Consider the following 24287-nt stretch of genomic DNA (forward strand, 5'->3'; position numbering starts at 1 on the left):
TTCCATATGAGGAGAGATTAAGAAGACTAGGACTTTCCAGCTTGGAAAAGAGACGATTAAGGGGGGATATGATTGAGGTGTATAAAATCATGACTGGTGTGGAGAAAGTAAATGAGTGTTATTTACTCCTTCTCATAACACATGAATTAGAGGCCACCAAATGAAATTAGGCAGCAGATTTAAAACAAAAGAAAGTATTTTTTCACACAATGCACAGTCAGCCTGTGGAATTCCTTGCCAGAGATGTTGTGAAGGCCAAGACTATAACAGAGTTCAAAAAAGAACTATATAAGTTCATGGAGGATAGGTCCATCAATGGCTATTAGCTGGGAAGGGCAAGGATGGTGTCTTTAGCCTCTGTTTGCCAGAAGCTGGGAATGGGCGACAGGGAATGGATCACTTGATGATCACCTGTTCTGTTTATTCCCTCTAGGGCATGAGGCATTAGCTACTGTAAGGAGACGGAATACTGGGCTGGATGGATCTTGGATCTGACCCAGTATGGCCGTTCTTATGTTCTTACATTTTTATGTGCCAGAGAAGCTGCCTGTGCTATGTTCAGAAAGAGCTTTCGATAGCCTTCCAGTTACAACCTTGGGCTGATGTCCTTGCTACACAGTGTTGGTCTTCAGTTCAGCTGCCCTTTTATCACATGTGTGGATCACTATCTGGTGATGCCGCACATTTGTCAGTGGCAAGTTATAAATCGTCTCCTCCTGGTATGCACGGTATCTCTGATTACTGTGACAACGTCCTTGATGGGTATCCACACTGCATGGAAATGAAACAAGGCTTCCTGTGCTCCGTGTCCAGCTAGACCTCAGCTCTGGGACAAGTGCCCCATTTCTGTCGCAGAGAAATAATTTCCAAGCCAGGTGTTCTTGAATTAAATCTGAAATTAATAACACAGTCAGTGCCATATTCTGGGGCTCACAGCTCATTTTGACATCAAATTCCGTTTATTTTAGTCTGCTAAATTGTTAAAGTGCTGCAAAAAAGCTGTATAGGAAAAAGTGTATCTGCATGTTGAAGCTGTCAGTGGGGGATTGGGCATCTCGGTACTGGACAGCCAGGGCTTTTTCCATCCAGAAAATATAGGAGGCAGTTTGCGTTTTTTTGCCCTGGAGACAGTTAAGACTTTGGACAGTTGTCCCTTCTGGGCAGGGACAGGGATGTCTTGAAATTTTTGTAGTGGTTTGAACACCTAATTCCAGACCCCAGCAGCTTTGAGGGCAGTTAGCCATTCCATTGCATCCTGTCCCAGCCTCTATCACTGCATCCGACATTAGAGAGAAGCACATGAGCCATGTATACCTGCTAAACTGATCTGGGATGACATAGTGAAAACTGTTGCCAAGAGCTTTGTCACCATTAGGTTTCAGAGTCAATGCCTGACTGAGGGGACAGAGCAGAGTTCTGACATCTTCCAGAGCTGTTCCAAGCTCTCTGCAGACTCAGGCAGGCCTCAGTACGTCAGTGCCCATGCAGAAGGTTGTCTTTGCCTCCAGGAGGACCAGAAATGTCATTTTTTCTGAAGTGAAAGCCTCAATTTTTCTGTGTGGCTGTGCGGCTGGGCATGGATTTTATGCTAGATCCTGCCAGTTGCCTTGTCTATGCTCACTCACAAGGAAGTAGTGCTCTCTTTGAGGCAATGCTAACCAACCCTGGTCCGGGCAGCCGCTCTGCTACTGGGCTTTGCACACTTGGACAAGTGCCGGTGAGCTCCAGGCTGGGTCAAGTCAGATGCGTATCTGATTTGTTAGTGGGTGTCAAAGGATTGTGTGAGCATATCAAGCAAGGTTTGAACTTTTAACAAGCATCACTTTATTGTGAATGTTAGTATAAACCTGACGTTAACATGAGTTCACGCAGCTTTACCCACCAGGAGAGCAGCACTTTGCAATGCTGTGACAGGTGCTCTGAAATGGAGGCCTGATCTTGCAGCCTGTACTCACGTGAGGAGAGTCCCATAAGCAAGGGTTGCAGGCTTGTGCCTGCAGTTTGGAAACGCCAACCAACCCAAGCCATGTATCACTTGCAGGGTGGCGCTGCTGCCCCATGAGTTCACACGGCTGGGGGCATTTCCTTTGCTGTGCACCGCAGAGGAGTTTGGAGAAGATTTTGCTGAGTTGCTGGTGCTGAACAGTTTTAATCCTGCTGTGTCCTTCACACACTACGGAGCCTATGTGACCCCTAACTAATCCATGCCAGAAATACTGAGGGAGGTTTGTATTATCATCCCCCATTAGCAAATGGGGAAGGAGGAGGCAGAGAGGTTAAGGCCCAAGTTTTCAAAAGTTCCCGCTCCTTGGGTCTGATTTTAGAAGCGTTAAACATGCATCACTCCAGCTAAAGCTAGTTACCTGCAGGTGCCCAGCACTTCTGACAATGAGGCCCTGAGAGTCTTAGTAGCATGCTGAGAACTGAGGCCCCCAGTATCAGTGAAGGCTTTTGAAATTGTGCATTCACAGGCTGAGTAGCGAGTGAGAATTAGAGCTCAGGAGTGCACGGGTGCGTTGCCTTTCTGAGATGAGCTGCCTGTGAATATCATAACATGCTGCAGCTTCTGGTCTCTATCTGTCTTTCAGTTCTGGGATCAGAAGTTTGGAGGAAGTCTGCCTTCAGGTGACAGACCTCCTGCCCAGCTTAAAGAAGCTGCGAGACCTGCTACCTGAACATGGCTGCCTCCTGCTGTCTCCAGGGAACTTCTGGCAGAATGACCGAGAGCGCTTTAACTCCGACCCTGATATCATCAAAACTGTCCACCAGCACGAACCAAAGACACTGCAGACATCGGCTACCCTCAAAGGTAGGTGGCTGAGTGGTGCAGATGCTGGGAAAGGTGCCTCATCCCTGCTCTGCTGTTCCAGTCCCAGGTCTCTCCTGAGCCGATTGCCAGCAGTGCCAAATCAGGCAGTGGTTTTTCCTCATGTAGAGTCTGGGATGAGGCCACCAGACTCATTCCACCCAGGCTTTTAAGTTGGATTTGGATCCAGCCCTCCAGAGGTGAAAAGTGGGTGTTCTAACCCTATCAGCCTGCTGCCTGTGGGAAGAGAGAGAACATCTGTGTATAGCCAACAACTCCCCCATGCCCTTTGATCTAACCATGCTGCTTTCTCCCACCCTGTCTCTTTCTGGTTGCTCTGAGAACATCACCGGCTGCATTGTCCTAAAGGCGGGGGTGCGGTGGGGGGTGAATGTTCATAGTGCTCCCTCTTATCCTTTCATTGATTGTTGCCTGGAGCGACCCACAGGGCTTATCCTCAGGTGGGCTACTGGTGCTAATGAAGGTGTCTTGCTTTAATTAGAATAAGGAATCTGGTCATGTCTGAAGTCATGCTGCTCCCTGGTTCCACACAGTTAGAGGATTGTTCACTCCTTTCTGTTTAAGGGGATCCAGTTGAGGTCAGGACCCCTGTAATCCCTCCTGCCTCAAGAGGGGCATTGGAGTCTTCAGACTTGTTGATTAAAAAGTTTCCCAGTTCCGTACCCAGAATGTGTTCAGCACTATAACCCCCCAAAGGAAGACGGGACTCCGTCCCCGGGACCTTACCTTCTCCCAAGCAGAAAACGAACACACACTCCTAGAGAATGGTGCTGATGTAGTGCGTGGTTGTGTAGGTGTGCACAGCAATGGCATGGAGTCAGCATTGTGCTAGTTAGTGTGGGTAGAGGAGGCCGGGCTTACCAGTCTGAGCACAACCTCAAAACCTCACTCAGTCTTTGCTCTCTCCCAATGCAGGTGACTGACGTTCCATTTTACTGTGTGTGGCGGTGGGGACATGGGGTTGGGGTAGCCCTGAAAGGCCAAGGCCTTGCCTGCTCTGTGAGGGTCTGGCAGCCCCTGTAATAAGGTGGGCCATGGTTCTGCAGCATCCTTGCCCATCTGGTGATGAACACTCATATGTCGTCCCTCATCAACCTTTGTCCAGGCTGATGGTGTTTTGCTCCTGTTGCGTTTTCAGATCTCTTATTCGGCGTCCCGGGGAAATACAGCGGCGTGAACCTGTACAACAGGAAGCGGGTGGTATCCTACACTGTCACTCTAGCTCTCCAGCGATATGATTCCAGGTAGGGCGCCTTGGCTCTGCTACTCCCATGTCAGGTCACCTGCCTGTTGGGCTCCCGTCTTCATCTCCTGGGAAGCTGGTTGGTTCTCATTATTTGTCCTTTCACTGTTCTGGACAGAGCTGTGCAGAGCACGGTCAGATCCTCAGAGGGAAGGTGCTATAGAAGCACAGAGTATCATCATCATCATCAGTGTAAAGCTGTCTGGCTCCACTAGACACACAGCACTGTCACTTTAAAAAAACCCAGCACACCAGGAGCCACCCCAGCATTCCTCTGCTGATGGCTGCCCCTGCCCACAATCACATATTTGTAGTAAGTGAAGTCGTTGCCCTGCTGGTGGCAGCTGGTTGGCCTGGGGAGTTTGCTTCAGTCCAGCTCCTGATGGATGGACTTCTGCATCCCAGTGAGCACCATCTTGGTTGGCAGTAACTGGCTCCCTTCTTGGCCGTCTCATCAGAGAGGGCACGGACTGAATGGGACTAGAGAGCGAATGCTCTTCTCCCTTCTCCGCGTGGTTCTCCCAGGGCAGCCTGGCAAGCCAGCCGGTGGAAGTTTGCCCTGCTGCTGCCCACGCTGTGCATGGGGGAGAGAGGCCTCCCATCTCCAGGACTGTCCGTTAGCATCATTCATCAGCACTACTTACCCAACACCTGCAACAGGAAACGTGTTTGAATCCACAGCACTCGCCATCCACCAGAGCCAGAGTTCTTGGTAAACCCCAACCCCCCTCGCTAAACACCATTTATGAGGCCTTGCAGCTCCCCTCTCTGAATCCGCCGCAGGAACGCTGTAGATCTCAGGGGAACTTGGTGATATGCCAGCAAGGAATGAGGTGCAAAACCTAGACAGGCAGAGCCGGCCTTGCTCTTGGTTGCCAAGTATTGCATAAATCTATAAAGCCATGTTCCCAGCTGGCTGCAGCCCCCGGGCCCTCCTCTGAGGGGTGTGTTAGGTGTACAGCGTGGCACCAGAGTCACATCCTTCTGCCTTTCTCCTGTGTCAGGTTCCTCACCAGCCTCCGCTCCCGGCTGAAGCTGCTGCACCCTAGCCTCAACTGCACCCTGCGGGAGGAGCACATCGTTCATGTCCACTTCAAGGAAGAGATTGGCGTTGCTGAGCTGATCCCCCTCGTCACCACCTACATCATCCTCTTCGCTTACATCTATTTCTCCACACGTAGGTTTGTGGGGAGCAGAGAGTGCGAGCGCCCCATCCATGGGCTTCATGGCAGAGGGGGCCCCAGGGGCCTGATGGCACATTACACCCTGCCCCACATGTAGGGAGGACAAACACCTAGTCTTCAGTGCTGCAGTCTCCTGTCACTCCTGCAGCCAGGTGAAGCTGAAATCCCACTGGGACATAGAACTAGGATGTGGAGGGGAAGAGGCCCTATTAGGTTTCAGCTATTCCATTTCCTGAGCCAATGCAGGGTGGTTCCCTGTAGCGTATCCTACAGGGCTCTGACCTGTTCAGTTCTAAATGCCCCATGTGATGGCACATGCCCCGCTTCTCCGAGGGACCAGCCCACGGCCAGAAAGATCCCACATATATCTGCGGTTGTGCCGTCAGGACCTGCCACTGATGTGAGGTTACGTATGCTCCTTTCACACATCTCTGGGCCATCTTGTAGCTGGAATGAGAGTCTGTGCCGCACCCCTGCGTTGCTCTCCTCTGGCTGAAGCATGCCTCTCTAGTACTGTGTTTCTATGTCAGCACTAGCCAGGCACCCGAGGCCTTGAACCCACCGCTACCATCCCTGGCTAGCGTGCTGCCTGTTGAAGTGAATGAGCATGTGGATCCGCTCCCCATGATGGGGAAGTTGGCACTGGCTTTCCCCAGTGATGTGGGCCTTGTGTTCTCTTGCAGGGAAGATTGACATGGTGAAGTCAAAATGGGGTTTGGCCCTGGCAGCAGTTGTAACGGTGCTCAGTTCTCTGCTCATGTCGGTGGGTCTGTGCACGCTGTTTGGCCTGACGCCTACTCTCAACGGAGGGTAGGTATCCAGCAATAAGAATCTCCTGCTGAAAGAAGGGACAAAGGGAGGGTGGGTGCTAACCTGTCTGATGCCAGCTACTTAGCCCTCTGTGTCCAGGATCAAGGATTTTCTAACCATGCCCACTTCCGTTTCCCGATCACTCTCCATGTTGCTTGGCCCTGCTTCCCCAGGATACTGATGGACTGGATGGCTCCTGGCCTCGTGGGGACATTTTGCTGCGCATCCGTCACACCTCGCTGCTGACAGATTAGTGAAATATTGTGTCCATCTTTTCTCCCTAAACATCAGCAGCTTGGCACCTAGTCAGCCCCTTTCTGCTCCAGTCACCATGGCTGGCATGCCAGAGGAAGGAAGCCTGCTCTGAATCAGACCGATGGCCAAGGCAGGAGGTTGTGTGTCTTTGCCTTCTTTGGCCGAGGTACTCTGCGTTTTGCTCAGTGAGACTGGAGAAACCTGGCACTTGTGGCTGATGGGGACTAGCAGGAAGGATTTGGGGCTGTCACTGGTGGGGATTATTGACTCTTCCCTTGGGAGAGGGTGTTCATGTGTGTCACGATCCAGGTGTTGAGTTACTGCACTTGGCTGTACCAAGGTGGGAAGCTGCATGCTCTGGAAAGGCTCCACCAGGCACAAAGCTCAGCAGCCTTCCTGCTAAGTAACACAGGGCCCTGTGAGCGCATCACCCTGATGCTCGCTCTCCGTAGGCTTCCCACCGAACACAGCACCCAGGTCAAGATCTCTGTTGAAGCCCACTTGAGAGATTGCCTCTCCCTCCAGCTCAGCCCCCCTCCTCCCCTTGCCAGCTGCGGTCCCCTGGGCCAGTGATGCTGCCAGCCAACAGGGGAGGCTGGTGAGTGCAGGAGACAGAACTGTCTCAGGAGTCAGCTCAGGAGTCATCTCTAGCCTGAGGAACTTCCTCCCACAAGAGCTAAGAAGGCTTATGGGCCTCACTGCACTCAGAACTCATTTCTTCTGCTTCGCTTGTGATGATAACAGCCTGGTACGTTGTGGTCCATTCTCGAACCCTCTCTTCATGCTGGAGCAGCCGCCGGCACCTCTTGACTCCCTGCCTACTCTTGACCCCCGCAGTCTGGTTTCAAAGGTAGACTTACCACAGAGACCTGACTGTGAGGGATGGAGGATGGGATCCTCCTGCAGGGGACATGTAACCCATTTTGTTAGGTCTGATGGCAGCCCCCGATATCTCTGAGCAGGATGGTTTTTGTTGGCCTCTTGTGGGAGTGGCTAGGTGAGGTCCTTCTGCAGGTTAACTCCTCCTTGGACGGATGCTAGATGGAGGTTATGAGCATAGACTCCTCTCTCTGCAAGGGCTCCCTCAGGGAGGGGGTCCCACAGTGATCTTTCTTGTCTCCCATGTGCATAGGGCTGCAAGGGGAGATAGTGAGGCACCCTTCAGTATTTGAAAGGCAGTAGGATCTCTCTTCCTTTCATCAAGCGCTGATGCTTTGGTCTCTCCTCTCCCAGCACCTGTCAGAGGTGGGGATATGATGGGAGCCAGCTGGCGTGGTCTGGGTGAGATGGAAGCGGTACTGATAGGCCGGGGTGGGTTGAGAGCCAGCTACCTGAGATATCACCTCTCTCCCTGTGTCCCTTTGGGGTTCTCTTCCTGCGGATCGTGAGGGGTAGCTTTCCAGGCCTGGTGGCGAGGTGTCCTCAGTGGAACCTGCACCCTCTGGCAGTGTGCCGGAGCTTGTGTTTGGCCAGCTTCAGGATGCCATGTCAGCCCTGTTCGTTTGGTCAAGCTTTCACTTGTCCGGTTTCTGCAGCAGGGTTACTCGGGGGGAGAGTTTTAGTAGAGCCTTTACCTATTTCAGGTCTCTAGTGCTTTGGTTTTGTACAGTACCGCCATGAAGCATGCTGTTTGGAGGGCAGTGTGTAGATCCTAGGATTACATAAGGACATAAGAACAGCCACACTGGGTCAGACCAAAGGTCCATCTAGCCTAGTATCCTGTTTGCCAACAGTGGCCAATGCCAGGTGCCCCAGAGGGAATGAGCAGAGCAGTTAATCCTCAAGTGATCCATCCCCTGTTGCCCATTCCCAGCTTCTGGCAAACAGAGGCTAGGGACAGCATCCCTGCCCAGCCTGGCTAATAGCCATTGATGGATTCAATATACCAGCCATAGATTATCAGCACTCTTTGCCCTGCTAGGGCAGCTTTCATCTGAGGATCTCAAGGCACATTGTGCAAGTATTAATGAGCTAGAATAATTGTAGGAGGGAGGCATAATCCCTGCTTTACAGGTCAGAAAACCAAAGCACACAGAGCGAACTGACATGCCCCAGGGGTCCGAAAGAGTCACTGGCAAAGCCAGGAGGAGAGTCGGAGCCCCCTTGCTCTAATCACTGGGCCTCTCCCTGAATGTTTCCATAAACCAGTAAGCAATGCGAGTGTTTCCACTGACGACTTTGTGTGATGGAGCAGGCCCTAATGCAGCACCTTCTGACATCAGTTGTGCTGAGCTCAAGATAAATGCCTTAATAGCTGCATAAGCATGGCACTCTCCCCACAACCCCCCTTCTCAGCCCTGTTTCTGTTTCAGTCCCTTTCTTGGTGATTGCCTCATTGTGGCAGACAGTAACAGCGGTATCCTCTGCAGTCTCAGCAGGGATGGGGACTGTGGAACTTGTATTTGTATGGTTTGGTTGTAGGAGGCAAACAGCTTGTGTTTGTGCAGCACATGCCCAGCCCTTGTTTCAAGAGAAGTTGGTGTCTCCTTGGATTTGAAATTCTTACTCATGAACAGTATTAAATGTCCTGACGGCTCTATAGATCAGTGATCTGTTTCATCTCCGAGCCTGCAGCGTGGTGATCAGTTTGTACCTTCTGAAGCAGTGGGTGCTGCTGGCTAACAAGGACATGGCTGATGAGAGAGTTTGAGTTTTGTCTCTCTCATCTCCACTACCTACCAATGACCTTGAAGGTTTAGCATAGAATCCACACTACAAACATTCGCTAGTTACTTTCTGTGCAGAGCTGCCGAACAGCAGAAGTCTCTCGTCTGTCACACTCACTCTCTCCCCAGCACTTTCCATCCCATAGTGCTTTTCTCACACACAGCCCCGGGTCTTAAATGACCACTCAGGAAACTGAAAGAATTTAGTTGGTTAATGGCAAGGTCTTTTAATAAAGATGAGCCGAGCTGTACTTGCTGGATTGGAGGATTCTTGAGGTGGTCTCTTTCGACAGGAAGTTGCCCAGAAGTGATCTCTGGGTATGTGTATTTGTTTCACCAGTGAAATGCAGTTCCTGCATGGCAGCTTTGGCCTGGCAGTGAAGAGAGTACTATCTCCAACTACAAAGGGATTGTAGGCAGGCAAAGTATAATTGTTTGAGTTTGAATTAGGCCAGGGTACCAGGGCTAACACTTTTGTTGGGAAGAAAATGCTTTGAGATCTTTAAGACAAACCATGAATGGCTAGGGTCTGGGACTTATCTGAAAACCGCATCTGTAACAACATGCTGGGGTAACTGTCTAGTCCAGAGTCTGAGGAGTGAGCGCCTCCGACTGAATCCCCAACAGCATTTCCAGTAGGTCCTTCTGGGAAGTCTGTCCCACTACTGGCCCAGCTTAGCTTGTGACATCTGTCAAGACCACAGCCCGAGGTGGTGTGACTGCAGACTTCTAAAGAGACAGCCATCTAGCCACCCAGGGCATCCAGAGGAGGCGATAAAGCGGGCTTGAGGGGATGTTTTAGGGATCTGTGACAATTCAGATTAACTTTTCCCCTGGTTATGTTGCAAACATTGAGAGAGAAAGTGATAACACGGCTGTTTTCCAGCCCTTTTCCCTCTCCGTTAACTGCAAGGCTGCCTGTAGTTTGTAATTCTTCAGACATGGAATTTGCCACAGAATCCACTTCCAGCCGCAGTATCTCCTCTAGAATCGGAGCTTTTATTAAACAAAAGATAGTTCTAGCCCTTATGGTGTGAAGATAAGCAGAAAAGCGTGACCGGAATTGAACTGAGGCAGGGAAATCTGCAGGCAACCTGGAACAAGGCTCTGAGAGCTGCGAAGTGCCCAGTTCATTTCAGTTTGTTGTTGACTCTGACGTGCTGAAGATGGTGTGACGGTGCTGCCCGTGGGAGCCGCTGAGGTCACTCAATGAGGGTGAACTGCAAACCAAACAGGGCAGACAAACCCCAAATGCTAGTGGATTTACCAAGCCTGCACGAAACAGCTTCTGCTGTACCTCGCTGGTTACTCAGAAGTCCAAACAATGCAGTTCCCTTAAAGTACCGAGCCTCAGGCCTCCGTCCAGACACACTTGTCAGATATGATGATGATTCCTGAAAATCTTACTTCATCATATAAAAGAAAAGATTCTTCCAATCCCAAAGGATCAGCCACATACTCAGGTCCAATTATAATTCACATCTTACCCAAAATACACGCTTAGAGCCAAGTCTTATTAATTAAGCTAAAATTTATTAAAAAAGAAGAGAGAGTGAGTGTTGGTTATAAGATCAATATACATACAGACTTGAATTCAATTCTTGAGGTTCAGATACATAGTAGAGATGAGCTTGTAGTTGCCAAAAGTCCTTTTAGAAATAGTCCAGAGGTTATAGTTCAATATCCATATTCATGGTGACTCCAGTCACTGACTGGGGATCTCAATCCTTATGGCTTAAGATTTCCCCTTCTTGAAACCCAAAGCAGATCTGAGATCAAGCAGGATCATGTCCCAGGGTTCTTATACATTTCCAGCAGCCTTTTGGCCTGAGAAAACAATAGGCTTAATTCTCATTCCAAACATCCTGGCAATTAGCACAGGGTAATTTATCCATTAAACAGTTCAGATACAGGTTACCACAACCTTCAAAGAGACATAGAAAGAATAATACTATTTCACTCAAGTATCATCATAAACGTTAATATTCCTTTTTTGATCTTTGAATTAAAACTATAGCAATAGACCAGACTTGTTTGCTTATATTACAAGCCCTGAGCAAACATCTCTCCTTCTATCTCTAAAAATACAGACTTACATTTCAAAGCTCTATTGTTTACCTATCTTCCTAGCCAGTCTCTAAAGTTCACCCAGGGTCAGGTCAGTCGGTGAGTTAATTAACTCTTTCTGGCCCTGTTACCTTTCAATGAGATATTATATTACACTCACAACATCACAGATGGTAATTGTTAAAATTGCCAGTGTTTGCTGTTTAACTGCTGATCCTTTTAGCAGAAACATTCAGCTCATGTGCTTCTCCCACAGTCCTACACTGCTTCCCAGGGCTTTCCAGGTGGGCAAAGTCCCAGCTATCCCTACTCAGCTGCTACAACCTTCTGTTTCCCCTTGGCAGCTTCTGTGATGGAGTTATGTGATGTTGATGCAAAACTCGGCAGCATGTTGAGAAATGGCAAAAGTGGAACCAGCATAGAGTAAATGGGGTTCACTGGAGAGCTCAATAATGCAGGAGCTGAGTGCCGCCTCTGCTTTCCTAATGAATGCAATAAAACCTGCACTTTCCAATGGAGCTGCCCCCCAATTTCCAGTCTGGGGAGTGCCACAGAATCCAGGGAGCCTGGCAGCAGAGTGGAGATGCAGCTTGCAGTGGACAATGCACTAGAGGAACTGTGTTATACAACCCCCTCCCCCACACTGGGTAGCTATGTCATGATAGATAGAGGGTTATGGAGACCCTGCACCCTTTTCCCTCCCTATCTATCTATCTCATAGAGCTGGAAGGGACCCCAAAAAGTCATTGAGTCCAGCCCCCTGCCTTTACTAGCTGGACCAAGTACTGATTTTGCCCCAGTTTGGTAAGTGGCCAAGGCCAACTCTCAACCCTGGGTTTAGCAGACCAATGCTCAAACCACTGAGCTATCCCTCCCTCTCTTTAATACTTGCATCACTTTCTTATGCAATCATTGAGAGGGCATTAGCCAGTGCCTGTGTGATTCCCGTACCGTGACCTTCATGCTATGGACATGCCCCTGCGGCTTGCTCAGCTGATCTGATGTGAGTGCAGCGCCCCCCTCTCCTGGCACAACTCATTGGCCAGTGGGGTGGGGCCCTTTGGATCATGCCACTGCTGCTTGGGAGCTCAGACATCACACTTGTCTCACTCGCCCACTCCCATTCGCTGTCAGTGTGGGCGAGAGCAGCCAGTGCCGCCAGGCAGCCTTGGGAGAGGATTGTGGCTTTGCTTTTGTTTGGAAAAGGAGCCAGTGCGGCTTCCTCTTGCTGTGTTTGTTTAATGGATCCGTTTGAGTGAGATAGCAGAGCTGCCGTCTGTGCCAGACTCCTCGGTTCCCTAACGCAGCGTTTGACCTTGCAGGGGAGAGGAGGACGACAGAAGGAGCTGTTCTGCCCTCAGTTACACATGTGCGGCTCCCGCTGAAGCCAGTGGCAGCTGCTTGTGGGTAACCTAGGGCAGCGCTTGGTCCTTAGGGCTCAACACAGGCAGCAGCAAAGGCAGCCACCAGGATTGTTTGCCTCCAGCCCCATCGCTTAGCCATCCTGTCTGCTGCTGCTTCACCATGGAGAAGAGTTTCCATCTTGGTTCCCCATCCTGCCCACCCCTTTCCATGCCACACAAGCCTAGTGCTCGTAATGCAGCAGTCACCTCTGAGCCCCCACAAGAGAGAGTGATGTCTGTGAATGAGTCTGGCTGGTGGTGGCGGAGAGGTAGCTGGAACCTGCCATGCTCAGCAAATCCTGGGTACTGGCCCTGTGCTTGGAGCAGCTGTTTGCTTCCCTGGAGCAGAGCCAGCCTGGCTGCTGTGAGCAGCCCAGAGAATAGTGGCAGTAGGAGGGAGGGGTGACGGGAGCCCCAGCAGGGGCCAGGGAAAGTCTTGTTGTTTTGGAAAAACTCTCCTCTGCCGGGATGCTACTACCTGCTGCTGTGCAGCGACACTCGTGGTGATCAGTTATTGTCTGATTGGTTCCTTGTGCTGCCCCCCCAGTTCCCAGCCCCCCGTGGTAGCTGTTTAGGTACCCTAGTGCGGAGGGGAAGAGAGAAATCTTTCCAGAAGCTGATGTCTTTCCTCACTGAACATGCTGGAGCTGGGTCAGGGCACTGGAGTTTCATGATGTTACTGGCCTTCAGAAAGGCCGCAAGGGGGACCAGTGGGCTCATGGGCCATGGAGCCTTTCATGCCTAGCTGGTGACCAAAGGCCAGCACTCACTGTGGGAAAGGAGTGGTGAGCTCTGGATGGCCATGTCTCTGCACACCTCTCCCCCCAGCAGGCTAGCTGACAGGCTGAGGAGGGAGGCCCGAGTATGACATGACCCCTCCAGTGCAGCCGGGAGATTCAGGGGCAGGGCAGAGCGAGTCAGTGCAGTGCAGGCTCCAGCTGGTCTGTGATCAGAGGGCTTCAGTCTCCAGAGCCACGAGAGCTCAACAGCACTTGCTGATTACTGCACAGTGACATCAGACAGGCTGAAGGGATTTCGTTCAGTGGCGGGAAGGTCGGTGTTAGGAAACCCCACTGCTGGGCCTTCAGTGCCCATCCAGCTGGCACTCCCCTCCTTTGACCTCCTCCCCCACGATAGGCCAGGCTGTCCACTTCCGTTGGCCTCCCTCTGCATCGTGCTGTCCTGCACAGGCAAGGCTTCCCCCTGTGCGCTCAGCACAGGCTCACTCCAGGCGTGGGGCATCCTCTCGTGGATCCATCCTCACAGTGTCTGTGATTGTAGCAGAGCTGAGCCTGTGTAGTAGCTCCCCATGGGCATCTGCCCCCCTGCCCCCCCGACTCTCTCTGCAGTGGTTTGGTTTGATTAGTGGAAGGTTTGCCTGAGGTTCGTCAGTGGGGTTTGTGTTGGCAGCTGGGGCTGACTCCTCCCCAACTCGCTAATTTTCATTTACTGGCTGTTTATGGGTCGCTGTGTTGCCGTAGTGCTCAAAGCTCTGACCCTGTGCTAGCGCCATACAGACACCCAGAAGGGCGCTGTCCCTGCCCCGGCGAGCTTAAATCTAATGTTAGAATGGCAGGTGATGGCCAGTCTGTAGCAATGCAGTCAGCACTGCCGAAACGTTACCCTCTGTCTGAACCAGACTCTGCACAACCTCTCGCCCGGTCCTAGAGCTCACTGGTGTATTGAATGAGAGCCCGGAACCAGCCCTGCCCTGCACTAGGCTGAAGGGCGCCTGGGTGCTCCCTTGTTTCTCACACTTGGCTTTGTTTTCCTAGGGAGATTTTTCCGTACCTGGTGGTGGTGATTGGCCTGGAGAATGTGCTGGTTCTTACCAAATCGGTCGTCTCCACGCCCGTCGACCTGGAAGTGAAACTGAGGATCGCACAAGGTACCCATCTGGCTCTGGCAAGGGGGGAAATTCCCATTCGCTCTGGCCCCAAAGGGGAGTGATTGTAATTTGTAGCCTGTGAGAGGGCATGAAGCAGCCCTGGACTGAGATGCTGTTATGTGGGAGCTGTGTGTTCTGCCCTCTGTGTCTAATGGCCACTTCAGCTTGTTGCTTGTCAAGCCCAGGAGTTCCTGTAAGCTCGTTAAGGGGTGCCCTAGTCACTGGGAGCCTGGAACACATTCTATGTAAGCTGCTGTGAAAGAGTCACAGGCACGGGGATGGCCGTGCCATGTCTTCTCAGAGCATGAATGGCCAAAGAGCTGCCTACAGGCCACATGCAGCCCCATGGGGTTCTACGACAGGGTCATGTCTTTTCTGTGGTGCCACGCCCCCTAGGCAATGCACTCAGGCTGTTTAGCTCAAGGTGGAGCATTGCATGCTGAGATAGTCCACCAGTCTGTGCTGACTGGTGCTCTGTATTAAACAGGAAAGCGAGGGCAGGCTGCTCCATGCATGTTCAGGCTGGCTGTCGGGCAAGCAGTCAGAATGGCTCACAGCTGAACATGTTATCAGCCAAAAACCATGTGAAGAATTTAACATGATCCCTTGCACATTATTCGAAGTGTTGTGCTCCCTTTATAGAGGGATGGACAAAAATGAGGAGCTTGCCCATATTTTGGTGGATTGGCTGTGGCCCAGAGCTCCCTAGTCTACAAGGGTCAGTCTCTCTGGGTGGCTGAGTAAAGGAAATTAATTTTTTCTAACCTCAGAAACTTCCTGTCTCCAGTAATAATAATACATAATAAGGCTTTGCACCTTCTGTCTGTATCTCAGAGTGTAATCGCCCCTTTACAGGTAGGGAAGCTGAGGGACAAAGCCTTTTCTAAGGTTACGCACAGAGGCAGGACTAGAACTCAGGAGTCCTGAGCGCCAGTCCCCTGTTCTGATCACTAGCATGTTTTGTTTTCTAGGCTTGAGCAATGAGAGCTGGTCTATTATGAAGAACATGGCTACAGAGCTTGGGATCATCCTGATTGGTTATTTCACGCTTGTCCCGGCCATCCAGGTGTGTGTGGTTGGTCAATATGAACGGTTAAGGATTTTGTGCAGAAGAGATATGTAACTTCAGCTACAAGCACAGTGCCAGTAGCTGATTTTCAGTAACAGGCTTGGCACCTCCCAGAGGATCTCAAGGGGCTTTATGCATTCTGTACACAAGGATCACTGCACTCCCCATTGAAATGCAGCCACCTCTGGGGTAAAACCTAACAGTGTACAACTGCACCAAACCACACTTTAGGACAGGAAGTGAAGAGTACTGTCTCCAGTTGGAACTACAGGAGAATTTATAGTGTTTTGCCCTTCTCCAGTGCCTTCTCAAAGCACTTTACAAACATCAAATCTCACAGTGCCACTTTGGGGTGCGTATCGTCCTCATTTAACTGTTGGGGAAACTGAGGCAGGGAGTGGCGATGTGACATGCCTGATGTCACACAACAATGTAGTGACAGCACTAGGCATAGAACGTGGGTCTCCAGTTGTTTGTTCTAACCCCTAGGAGGCAGCCTTGTATTACCAGTGTGAAGTAGTCAGACTCTTCCCTGGGATATTGAGATCAGTACTGGATTTGTGCCGCAGTACAATGGTGGGGACTCAGCACTGGTGGATGGAGCTGTCTTTCAGATGAGATGTAAAACAAAGATCTGGAGCAGCAGTTCTCAACCTATGGGGCAGACCTCACAAGGAAGGCCCCAGAATGTTTCCAGGGAGGCGCGAGCTGTGTGGTTTTGTTCTTTTATTTAAGAGCTCTGGCTGTCAGCCCTGGGTGGCTGGGGGTGGGGCAGAAGACTGTGCCGACCCAGGAGGGAGGGATAAAGGGGACAGCAGGAATCCTGCCACCCGGGCTCGGGCTCTCTCCCTCCGCACCCAGTCTCTCAACGGGAGGCAACCTAGGCTCAGTCTCTTTTACCCCTCCACAGTCCCTCACTGGGAGGCAGCCTGGGCATGGGCTCTCCTTCCCCTGCCCTCAATTCCTCGCCAGGAGGCAGCTGGCAGCCCCGGGAGGCCGCAGTACGGAAGTAAGGGTGGCAGTGGGGCACTAAGTCTGCTGAGAAGAGCAGAGCTGGGTAGTTGTAGATGTACTTATGTGGGGATGGAGGGCCCATAAATGACTGCAGACACAAAAAAGGAGGGGCCTGATGAACCGAGCTTGAGAACCACTGGTGTAGAGTATTCATGGTCATTTAAGTCCCCGTATCACCTTTTTCAAGAGGGAGGAGGTCTTGCAGGGTCCTGGCCATGCTCTAGCCCTGTCATGCAAGCGCAGACTGAGTTTTACCCAGCATCTCTCAAAGAGAGCTGACCAGATCGCAGCACAGCATAAGCAGTGAGGCCTGGCAACATGTCTGTACTCAGAACCTGGTCCCTCATGATCAGGGTATGAAAACATTACATGACTATGATTAAGTGATGGAAACAGAAGCCAGAGGGAGAATTGGAGTTCCATTCATCCTGCCTTTGTTTCTCTGGTGTTCTTGTTATTACTGGATGTGGAGCTTGCCAAACCAATTTGCAGCAGCCTCATCAGTGAAATGCAGAGCCCTCTGACCACCATCTAGTCTGGGCAGAGGGCAGTCATCAGGGATGCGTGGGGCTGTCTGTCTTTGGCCCCAACCGCACAGGGGGATTCTCTCATTGGCCCCAGCTGTGAAGGCTGGTTGCACATTGACCCTGGCCCATTTGAAATCGGAAAGGTGTGGCAAAGCAAAGCTGGGTGCACGCATGGTGGGGTCAGTTATGAGACTGGTTTCTGACATCAGCTACAGACGAATATGACGTTGTAGAGCAATACGAGTGCACAACAGGCTCCTCAACAACAGGCACATTCTTGGGTGGTTGAAGAGGTCTGTGTGTCGTGGTAGGCTCAGGTTTGCTCGGATCTTCTCAACCAGTCTGACTGTATCTTCCTCCCAGCGGACATGTAGAGGAGTGATGTGTCTTAACAGAGGGAGTATGGTGCTGGTGTGAGTCGAATCGTCCCAGTGACAATGCACATGATTGAGTGTTGTGTGTCTACTAACTTGACAGACAGATGGAGCAAGACCGGAGCACAGTATTCTGCTGCAGAGTAACAGAGGGCTAGACTGGATGAGCGCAGAGTTTGAGCATTTGCTCTCCATAAAGTCCCAGCCAGTTTGCTTAAAAGATTGTTATGTAACCTCACTGTAGTTGTAGTTTTCCTCAGGTGGTTGAAACATGAGAGATCTGTGCAGGGTTACTCCAGGTAGAGTGGGTGACATTCATAGTTCAAGTCATGCCCATAGAGAAAGTTATTCAGTTCTTGAGTGCATTGGTGTTGTGAAGATTCAACACGCTTTTAACTGTCCTGGTCACAAATGGTTGTAAATGCCCTGATTATAGTATTCAGCCATCTTTGTCAAGTTAGTGCTTTCGAGACTGGGAATGACCATGCTTGGACACCTGCGCAAACGTCATGTGCATACGAGAACTATCGGAACTGGGCAAGAAGGAGGTCATTTGTGTACAGATTGAAAAGTGTCAATGCCAGCACAGAGCCTTGGAGTAGACCATTGGTTTGTCTTTTTCACGTGCTAACGCCATCTCCCATGTGTACTCGGAAATGTTTGTTGTGGAGGGGGAGGTCAACGGCATTGATTATCCATGCTGGGAGAGCTCTCAACAAATTCACTAAGAGCCCAGTGTGCCAAATGATATAATATATGCTGCTGTCACATCCAGAAATATGGCTCCTGTCTTCAGGTTCTTCTGAAAACTCTCTTTGATTAATGTTGTCAAAGCTAGCACTTGATGACAAGTGCTTCGACCTCTCTGAAAGGCCTGCTTGCTTGATGCTGAGTTTTGAGTCCACTTCTGGAGAGATGCACAGGAGAACAAGACACCCCAGCACCTTGAAAGGCACAGACCAACAGGAATATCAGTGGGTAGCTTGCAACATTATGTGGCTCTTTCCCCGGTTTCAGTAGAGCAATGACGTTTGACATTTGCCAGTTCTTCTGAACTCGCTCTTTTTTGACTACTCGCATGAAGAACTGCGCTAGCCAGGTTGGGCTAGTTTTTGCTTGTGCCAGGTTGGGGCACGAGGTTTGTGATCACACCCATTCTGTGCTTTGTACGTGGATTCGTCTTTCTTGGGTTTAGATTTGTTTGCTCTTGCTCCCCTAGGCAGAGCCCCATAGTGATGCTGTCTGTTTAAGAGTGGCTTCTGCTCTGCGGGAGTCTGGTGTGTGTGTCTCCCTTATCTTTGTCTCTGGGAGCGAAGGACACAGCGGAGATAACATGCTGCCCTCACGTCACAGAGTCCAAGGAGCCCTGGCGATAGGGAGCTGGGCTGCATAAATCTGGCAGGGACCTTCGCTCATGGTTGCCAAAGGGAGCAGCGCAGTGCTGAAGTCATCTAGGCACCACATGGTTCAGAGAGGAGCAGCAGAGGGAAGAGGAATTCCCCCTGCCCAAGGCCTGGGATCAGCTCCAAGCATTTGTACAGGCTGCCGCCTCCTCTCAGTCATGCCCAGGCAGCCCATCCGAGGTGGGGGAGGAGAATTTGCCCCCTCAGCTGCTGCTCTCCCCATGCCTGAAGCAGAGTTTGGTTTGATGGGAGCCATTTTGCCAGCAGCACAAGGTACACTTTTCCCAGGGATTGCTGACATGCAGGACGCCCCATTCTCCAGGGCTGGCGGCCCAATGAAAGCCTTGTGGAGAAACCCCAGGCCTTGAGACATTGCATGCAACTTGGTGCTTTGGGGAGTAAAGTAAATGTTGATACTAAACTGCTCAAGAGAGTTAGGACCAAAGCACACTGTGAAGAACTTCAAAAAGATCTCACAAAACTAAGTGATTGGACAACAAAATGGCAAATGAAATTTAATGTGGATAAATGTAAAGTAATGCACATTGGAAAAAATAACCCCAACTATACATACCATATGATGGGGGCTAATTTAGCTACGAGGAGTTAGGAAAAAGATCTTGGAGTCATCGTGGATAGTTCTCTGAAGTCCACGCAGTGTGCAGAGGTGGTCAAAAAAGCAAACAGGCTGTTAGGAATCATTAAAAAGGGGATAGAGAATAAGACTGAGAACAGGGGCAGCTCCAGGCCCCAGCACGCCAAGCGCGTGCTTGGGACAGCATGCTGCGGGGGCGCTCTGCCGGTCGCCGGGAGGGCAGCAGGCAACCAGCCTTTGGCGGCATGTCTGTGGAGGGTCTGCTGGTCCTGCGGCTCTGGTGGACGTCCCACAGGCATGCCTGTGGAGGGTCCGCTGGTCCCGCGGCTTCGGTGGAGCTGCGGGACCAGCGGACCCTCCGCAGGCATGCCTGAGGGAGGTCCACCGAAGCCGCGGGACCGGCGACCAGCAGAGCGCCCCCTGCAGCATGTTGCCGTGCTTGGGGCGGCGAAATGTCTAGAGCCGCCCCGACTGAGAATATATTATTGCCCTGATATAAATCGATGTTATGCCCACATCTCAAATACTGCATACAGATGTGGTCTCCTCACCTCAAAAAAGATATTCCGGCACTAGAAAAGGTTCAGAGAAGGGCAACTAAAATGATAAGGGGTTTGGGGAGGATCCCATATGAGAAGAGATTAAAGAGGCTAGGACTTTTCAGCTTGGAAAAGAGGAGACTAAGGGAGAATATGATAGAGGTATATAAAATTATGAGTGATGTGGAGAAAGTACATAAGGAAAAGTTATTTACTTATTCCCATAATACAAGAATTAGGGGCCACCAAATGAAATTAATGGGCAGCAGGTTTTAAATAAAAGGAAGTTCTTCACGCAGCGCACAGTCAACTTGTGGAACTCCTTGCCTGAGGAAATTGTGAAGGCTAGGACTATAACAGTGTTTAAAAGAGAACTGGATAAATTCATGGAGGTTAAGTCCATTAATGGCTATTAGCCAGGATGGGTAAGGAATGATGTCCTAGCCTCTGTTTGTCAGAGGGTGAGGATGGATGGCAGGAGAGAGATCACTTGATCGTTACCTGTTAGGTTCACTCCCTCTGGGGCACCTGACATTGGCCACTGTCGGTAGACAGGACACTGGGCTAGATGGACCATTGGTCTGACCCAGTATGGCCATTCTTATGTTCTTATGAGTAGCCCCATCCTCCTGCTCGTGCCATTGCCCTGCCTACCTTGCTCATGTGATACATCCGATGGTCACAGACTGAGGGCCCAGTTCTGCTCTCACTGGAATCCATGAGAGCTTTGCTGCAGACCGAACAGGATCAGGGTCTGCGTGGTTCATAGCCTTTCGCTACCGTCATTCCTGCGATCAGGTGTGTCTTGGCTCCCAAGCACCATCCAGAATTCTGTACAGTGCAGGGCTGGCCCAGCCTTTGTGGAGTCCCTGGTTGTGGGGGGCAGAGATGAAGTCCAGTGGGCTTCTGTTCCCCTCTGGACCTATGTCTAGAGGGCAGTTTTGGCCTTGTGCTCCTTTGTCCTTCCCCTCCCAAGATTAGCCCAGCTGCTGGGGAAGGAGCAGGAGGAAATATCTAGCCAGGAGCTGCCTTTCCTTGTGGCCTTGTCAGAGGGGACAGCTGATCCAGTGATGAATTATCTCCCCGCCTGGCCTGCTAGGTCTGTAAATTGCCAATTCCACCTGCGGTTCCAAGCAGTTATGTTGCTTGGGTTTGAGAACAGCCCTGGCAGGCTGGGGAAGCCTCTCGGTTAGATTGGAAGGCCTGGAGGAGCAGGTCTCTCCCTGTTACCGCCAGGTGCTTTCCGTCCCAGTGTGCCTGGATTGGGACCAGCACTGCATGTGAGGCAGGGAGGCGGGCCAAGCAGGCCGAGAACCCAAAACAAGTGGCTCTTGATGGGGGAGGGATAGCCCAGTGCTTTGAGTATTGGCCTACTAAACCCAGGGTTGTGAGTTCAGTCCCTGAGGAGGCCACCCAGGAGTCTGGGGTAAAAATCTGTCTGGGGATGGGTCCTGTTTTAAGCAGGGGGTTGGACTAGATGGTCTCCTGAGGTCCTTTCCAGCCATGATATTCTGTGGTGATCCCCATTTGAGAGGTTGCAGCCTAGCTGGCTTCACAAGGTATGAGACTGCAGTTCCCAGGGGCTCCAGCCAGCAGACCCTACAAGAGATTTCCAGAGTCCTAAATCTGCTGTATCTCCAGGGGCTTTTATCTATAACTCATGCTCTCACCTCATCCCCTGGCCCTTGTCAGTGATAGAAAACACTGACAGGAACCTGGTCCTCGGATGGTAGAAGAGTCACCCTCCAAAATGCCTTCCCCTGGGGAGAAGTTTGGTTTGGAGCCCTTTGCGGGACACTTGGTGCTGGGTTTGGGGTGACTGTAGTTACATTTGGTTTTGTGGTGGTTTAGGGCTCAGTTAATTTCCCAGAGGGATTGGCATTTTTGTGTAATCCTTGGTCCTGCAGTGACACATGCTGGTGAGAACTGAGCATTGCATGGGGTCTGAGAAACCAGCTTCATCACTCTCTCAGGTTCATAGTGGTTAGAAATTGAAAAAAGCTGTTAGTTCATGGAATCCATCCACCCCGTGGGGACTGCAAATTGTCTGCTTGGTAGACAGTGTGAAATGAATATTGGGGGTCTAAGGCCAGGTCACGTCACAAAACCGCCAGCACAGCTGGCATAAACTGGCCTGGGTGTAGCAGTAATTGACTAGCCTCGGAGACTGAACTCCCTGCATCCCTGTAGGACAGCGATCCACAGACTGCGGCTCGGGAGCTGCAAGCAGCTCTTTGATGTGTCTCCTGCAGCTCTTTGCAGCACGTGATGTTAAAAGGCGATGTGACTGAATACAGAGCGCTAGAGTAAATGAAACTGGAGTCACGCTCTGCTGGGTAATGTTGGTTGCTAATTTGGCTCCTAAAGGACTGAGGTCTCAATATCACTGCTGAAGGAGGTCCCTTCAGGTCAGGCATGAGGCTAATTGATGGAGCGGTGCCAAGAAAGCTGGCGCTGCTGCTGATTGGGGGCAGTGTGATCTAGTGGTTAGCTCACATGATTGGGAATCGTGGGTCATGAGTTTAGGTCCCAGCTGTGCCACTGCCTTGCTCTGTGGAGTCAACTAATTCTGCCTCAGTTTCCCCAAAGGATTTTGAGACTTTTGGATGAGCAGTGCAAAGAATGTTTGGCCTGTCCTGTGACTAAACAGTCTCCAGAGTTGTCAGCTAGGCACCTTCTGTCAGAACGAACATCATAAACACAAAGGTAACCAGAGTACTGATTACAGGGATTGCCAGCAGAGGACACTCATGGCTGTGCCATAGGCAGGCCTTTGAAGTGCTGCTTACTCGGGGGTTAGAAGACTTGCCGTGAGCTCAGAGAGCCCTTTGCTGACCCTTGGATGTGTTCTGTCCTGCAGGAGTTTTGCCTCTTTGCTGTGGTTGGCCTGGTGTCCGACTTCTTCTTACAGATGTTTTTCTTCACCACCGTGCTGTCCATTGACATTCGCCGGATGGAGGTAGGGGATGGGCAGGGGAGGCAGGTTTTCATGCTTGACCTTTCTGTGGCTGTGCCATGCAGGACAGCTTACACCTGTGCATTTCATTGCGTGACTGAGTGGAGCAGGCTGGTTTGGATGGACAGGAGTGCGTGCCAGGCGTCTGGGTGTGGGGGTGAGTGGGGAGGGCAGGGGACCAGGAGCAAGGGCAGCTGGGCGTGAAAGTGAGCAGTTCCAATCACATGGGTATAGAGAGACCGAGCACAGGCGTGGTCATGAGTGTATCTGTGAGACTCTGCGCTTGGATGTAGGCATGCACCTATGGACCGCACAGTCGTGTGTGAGAACAGCCGATGCCTGGGCTTGGATGTGTGTGCAGCTAATTGTGTGTTTGTTTCTCTCGAGGAAGGACCTAGTCTCTGCTGCTCTAATCCATGTGCTCTCCTGTTGGCAGCTCGCTGACCTGAACAAACGGCTGCCAGCAGAAGCCTGCATGCCCCCAGCAAAGCCAGTGAGCCGCTCCCAGAGATACGAGCGCCAGCCAGCCATGCGGCCAGCCACCCAGCACACCATTACCCTGCAGCCGTCATCCTTCAGGAATCTGCGCCTGCCCAAGAGGCTGCGGGTCATCTACTTTTTTGCCAGGACCCGGCTGGCCCAGCGGCTCATCATGGTACACCTTGTGCTGTTTGTTGTCTGAGTCACCTCCCCTCTGTCCGTATGCGCCCCCTGCCCTGGCTGTACATCCACGGAGCAGACACCCAAAAGATGCTCATGCCTCCTCATTTCTCAGCAGTCCTGGCACTCCCCTGAGAGGAGCGGCTGCTGTCGGAGAATTGATTCTCCAGGAAAATGTTCTACCTGCACATATCTGCTCCAGGGCTCTGCAGACCAGCAGACAGTGCTGCCATGTGGTCTCTTTTTGTCTGTATCGCACATGGGTAGTGGCTGACAATTCCCACTTACCCTGCAACATGAAGGACGCCCTGCAGAGGTGGCTCTTCAGGCATGGTTGGGTGAGGGGAGGGCGGAGACCCTTGCAGGCCGACCAAGGAGAGTTCAGGTCCTGGGGAAGCAGGCACAGCAGCATTTTACTACATAAGCAGTTAAAGCATTTTCTGCAGCATGTTGTGGGGGCCCTGTCAACACAGAGCCAGTTTCCCAGGATGCACATGTGCACATGAGGAGCAGGGGTGTCAGGTGGAGCCCAAGTGTCGGGTTTTTGTGGATGGTTTGCAAGTATTTTCTAGCTTCTAGGGCTGGAAGAGACCTTGAGAGGTCATCGAGTCCAGTCCCCTGCCCTCATGGCAGGACCAAATACTGTCTAAACCATCCCTGATAGACATTTATCTAACCTACTCTTAAATATCTCCAGAGATGGAGATTCCACAACCTCCCTAGGCAGTTTATTCCAGTGTTTAACCACCCTGACAGAACCTTTTTCCTAATGTCCAACCTAAACCTCCCTCACTGCAGTTTAAGCCC

At 51.3% G+C, this 24287-nt stretch overlaps 1 protein-coding gene across 8 annotated transcripts in view; it reads left to right on the forward strand.

Annotated features, from left to right (window-relative positions):
• Positions 1 to 24287, forward strand: part of SCAP (SREBF chaperone) — a 122848-nt gene that overhangs the window by 77099 nt on the left and 21462 nt on the right. For 7 of the 8 annotated variants that reach the window (XM_030549773.1, XM_030549769.1, XM_030549770.1 and 4 more), the window contains 8 exons: positions 2589 to 2809; positions 3966 to 4071; positions 5075 to 5247; positions 5938 to 6064; positions 14231 to 14343; positions 15315 to 15409; positions 22725 to 22823; positions 23212 to 23475. In XM_030549773.1, the coding sequence (XP_030405633.1) occupies positions 2589 to 2809; positions 3966 to 4071; positions 5075 to 5247; positions 5938 to 6064; positions 14231 to 14343; positions 15315 to 15409; positions 22725 to 22823; positions 23212 to 23475 (1198 nt within the window). The remainder of the gene's footprint in view (positions 1 to 2588; positions 2810 to 3965; positions 4072 to 5074; positions 5248 to 5937; positions 6065 to 14230; positions 14344 to 15314; positions 15410 to 22724; positions 22824 to 23211; positions 23476 to 24287) is intronic. The other variant, XM_030549775.1, reaches the window with a different exon arrangement.

This window comes from Gopherus evgoodei, chromosome 2, assembly GCF_007399415.2.
Source record: "Gopherus evgoodei ecotype Sinaloan lineage chromosome 2, rGopEvg1_v1.p, whole genome shotgun sequence".
Classification (NCBI taxonomy): domain Eukaryota; kingdom Metazoa; phylum Chordata; order Testudines; family Testudinidae; genus Gopherus; species Gopherus evgoodei.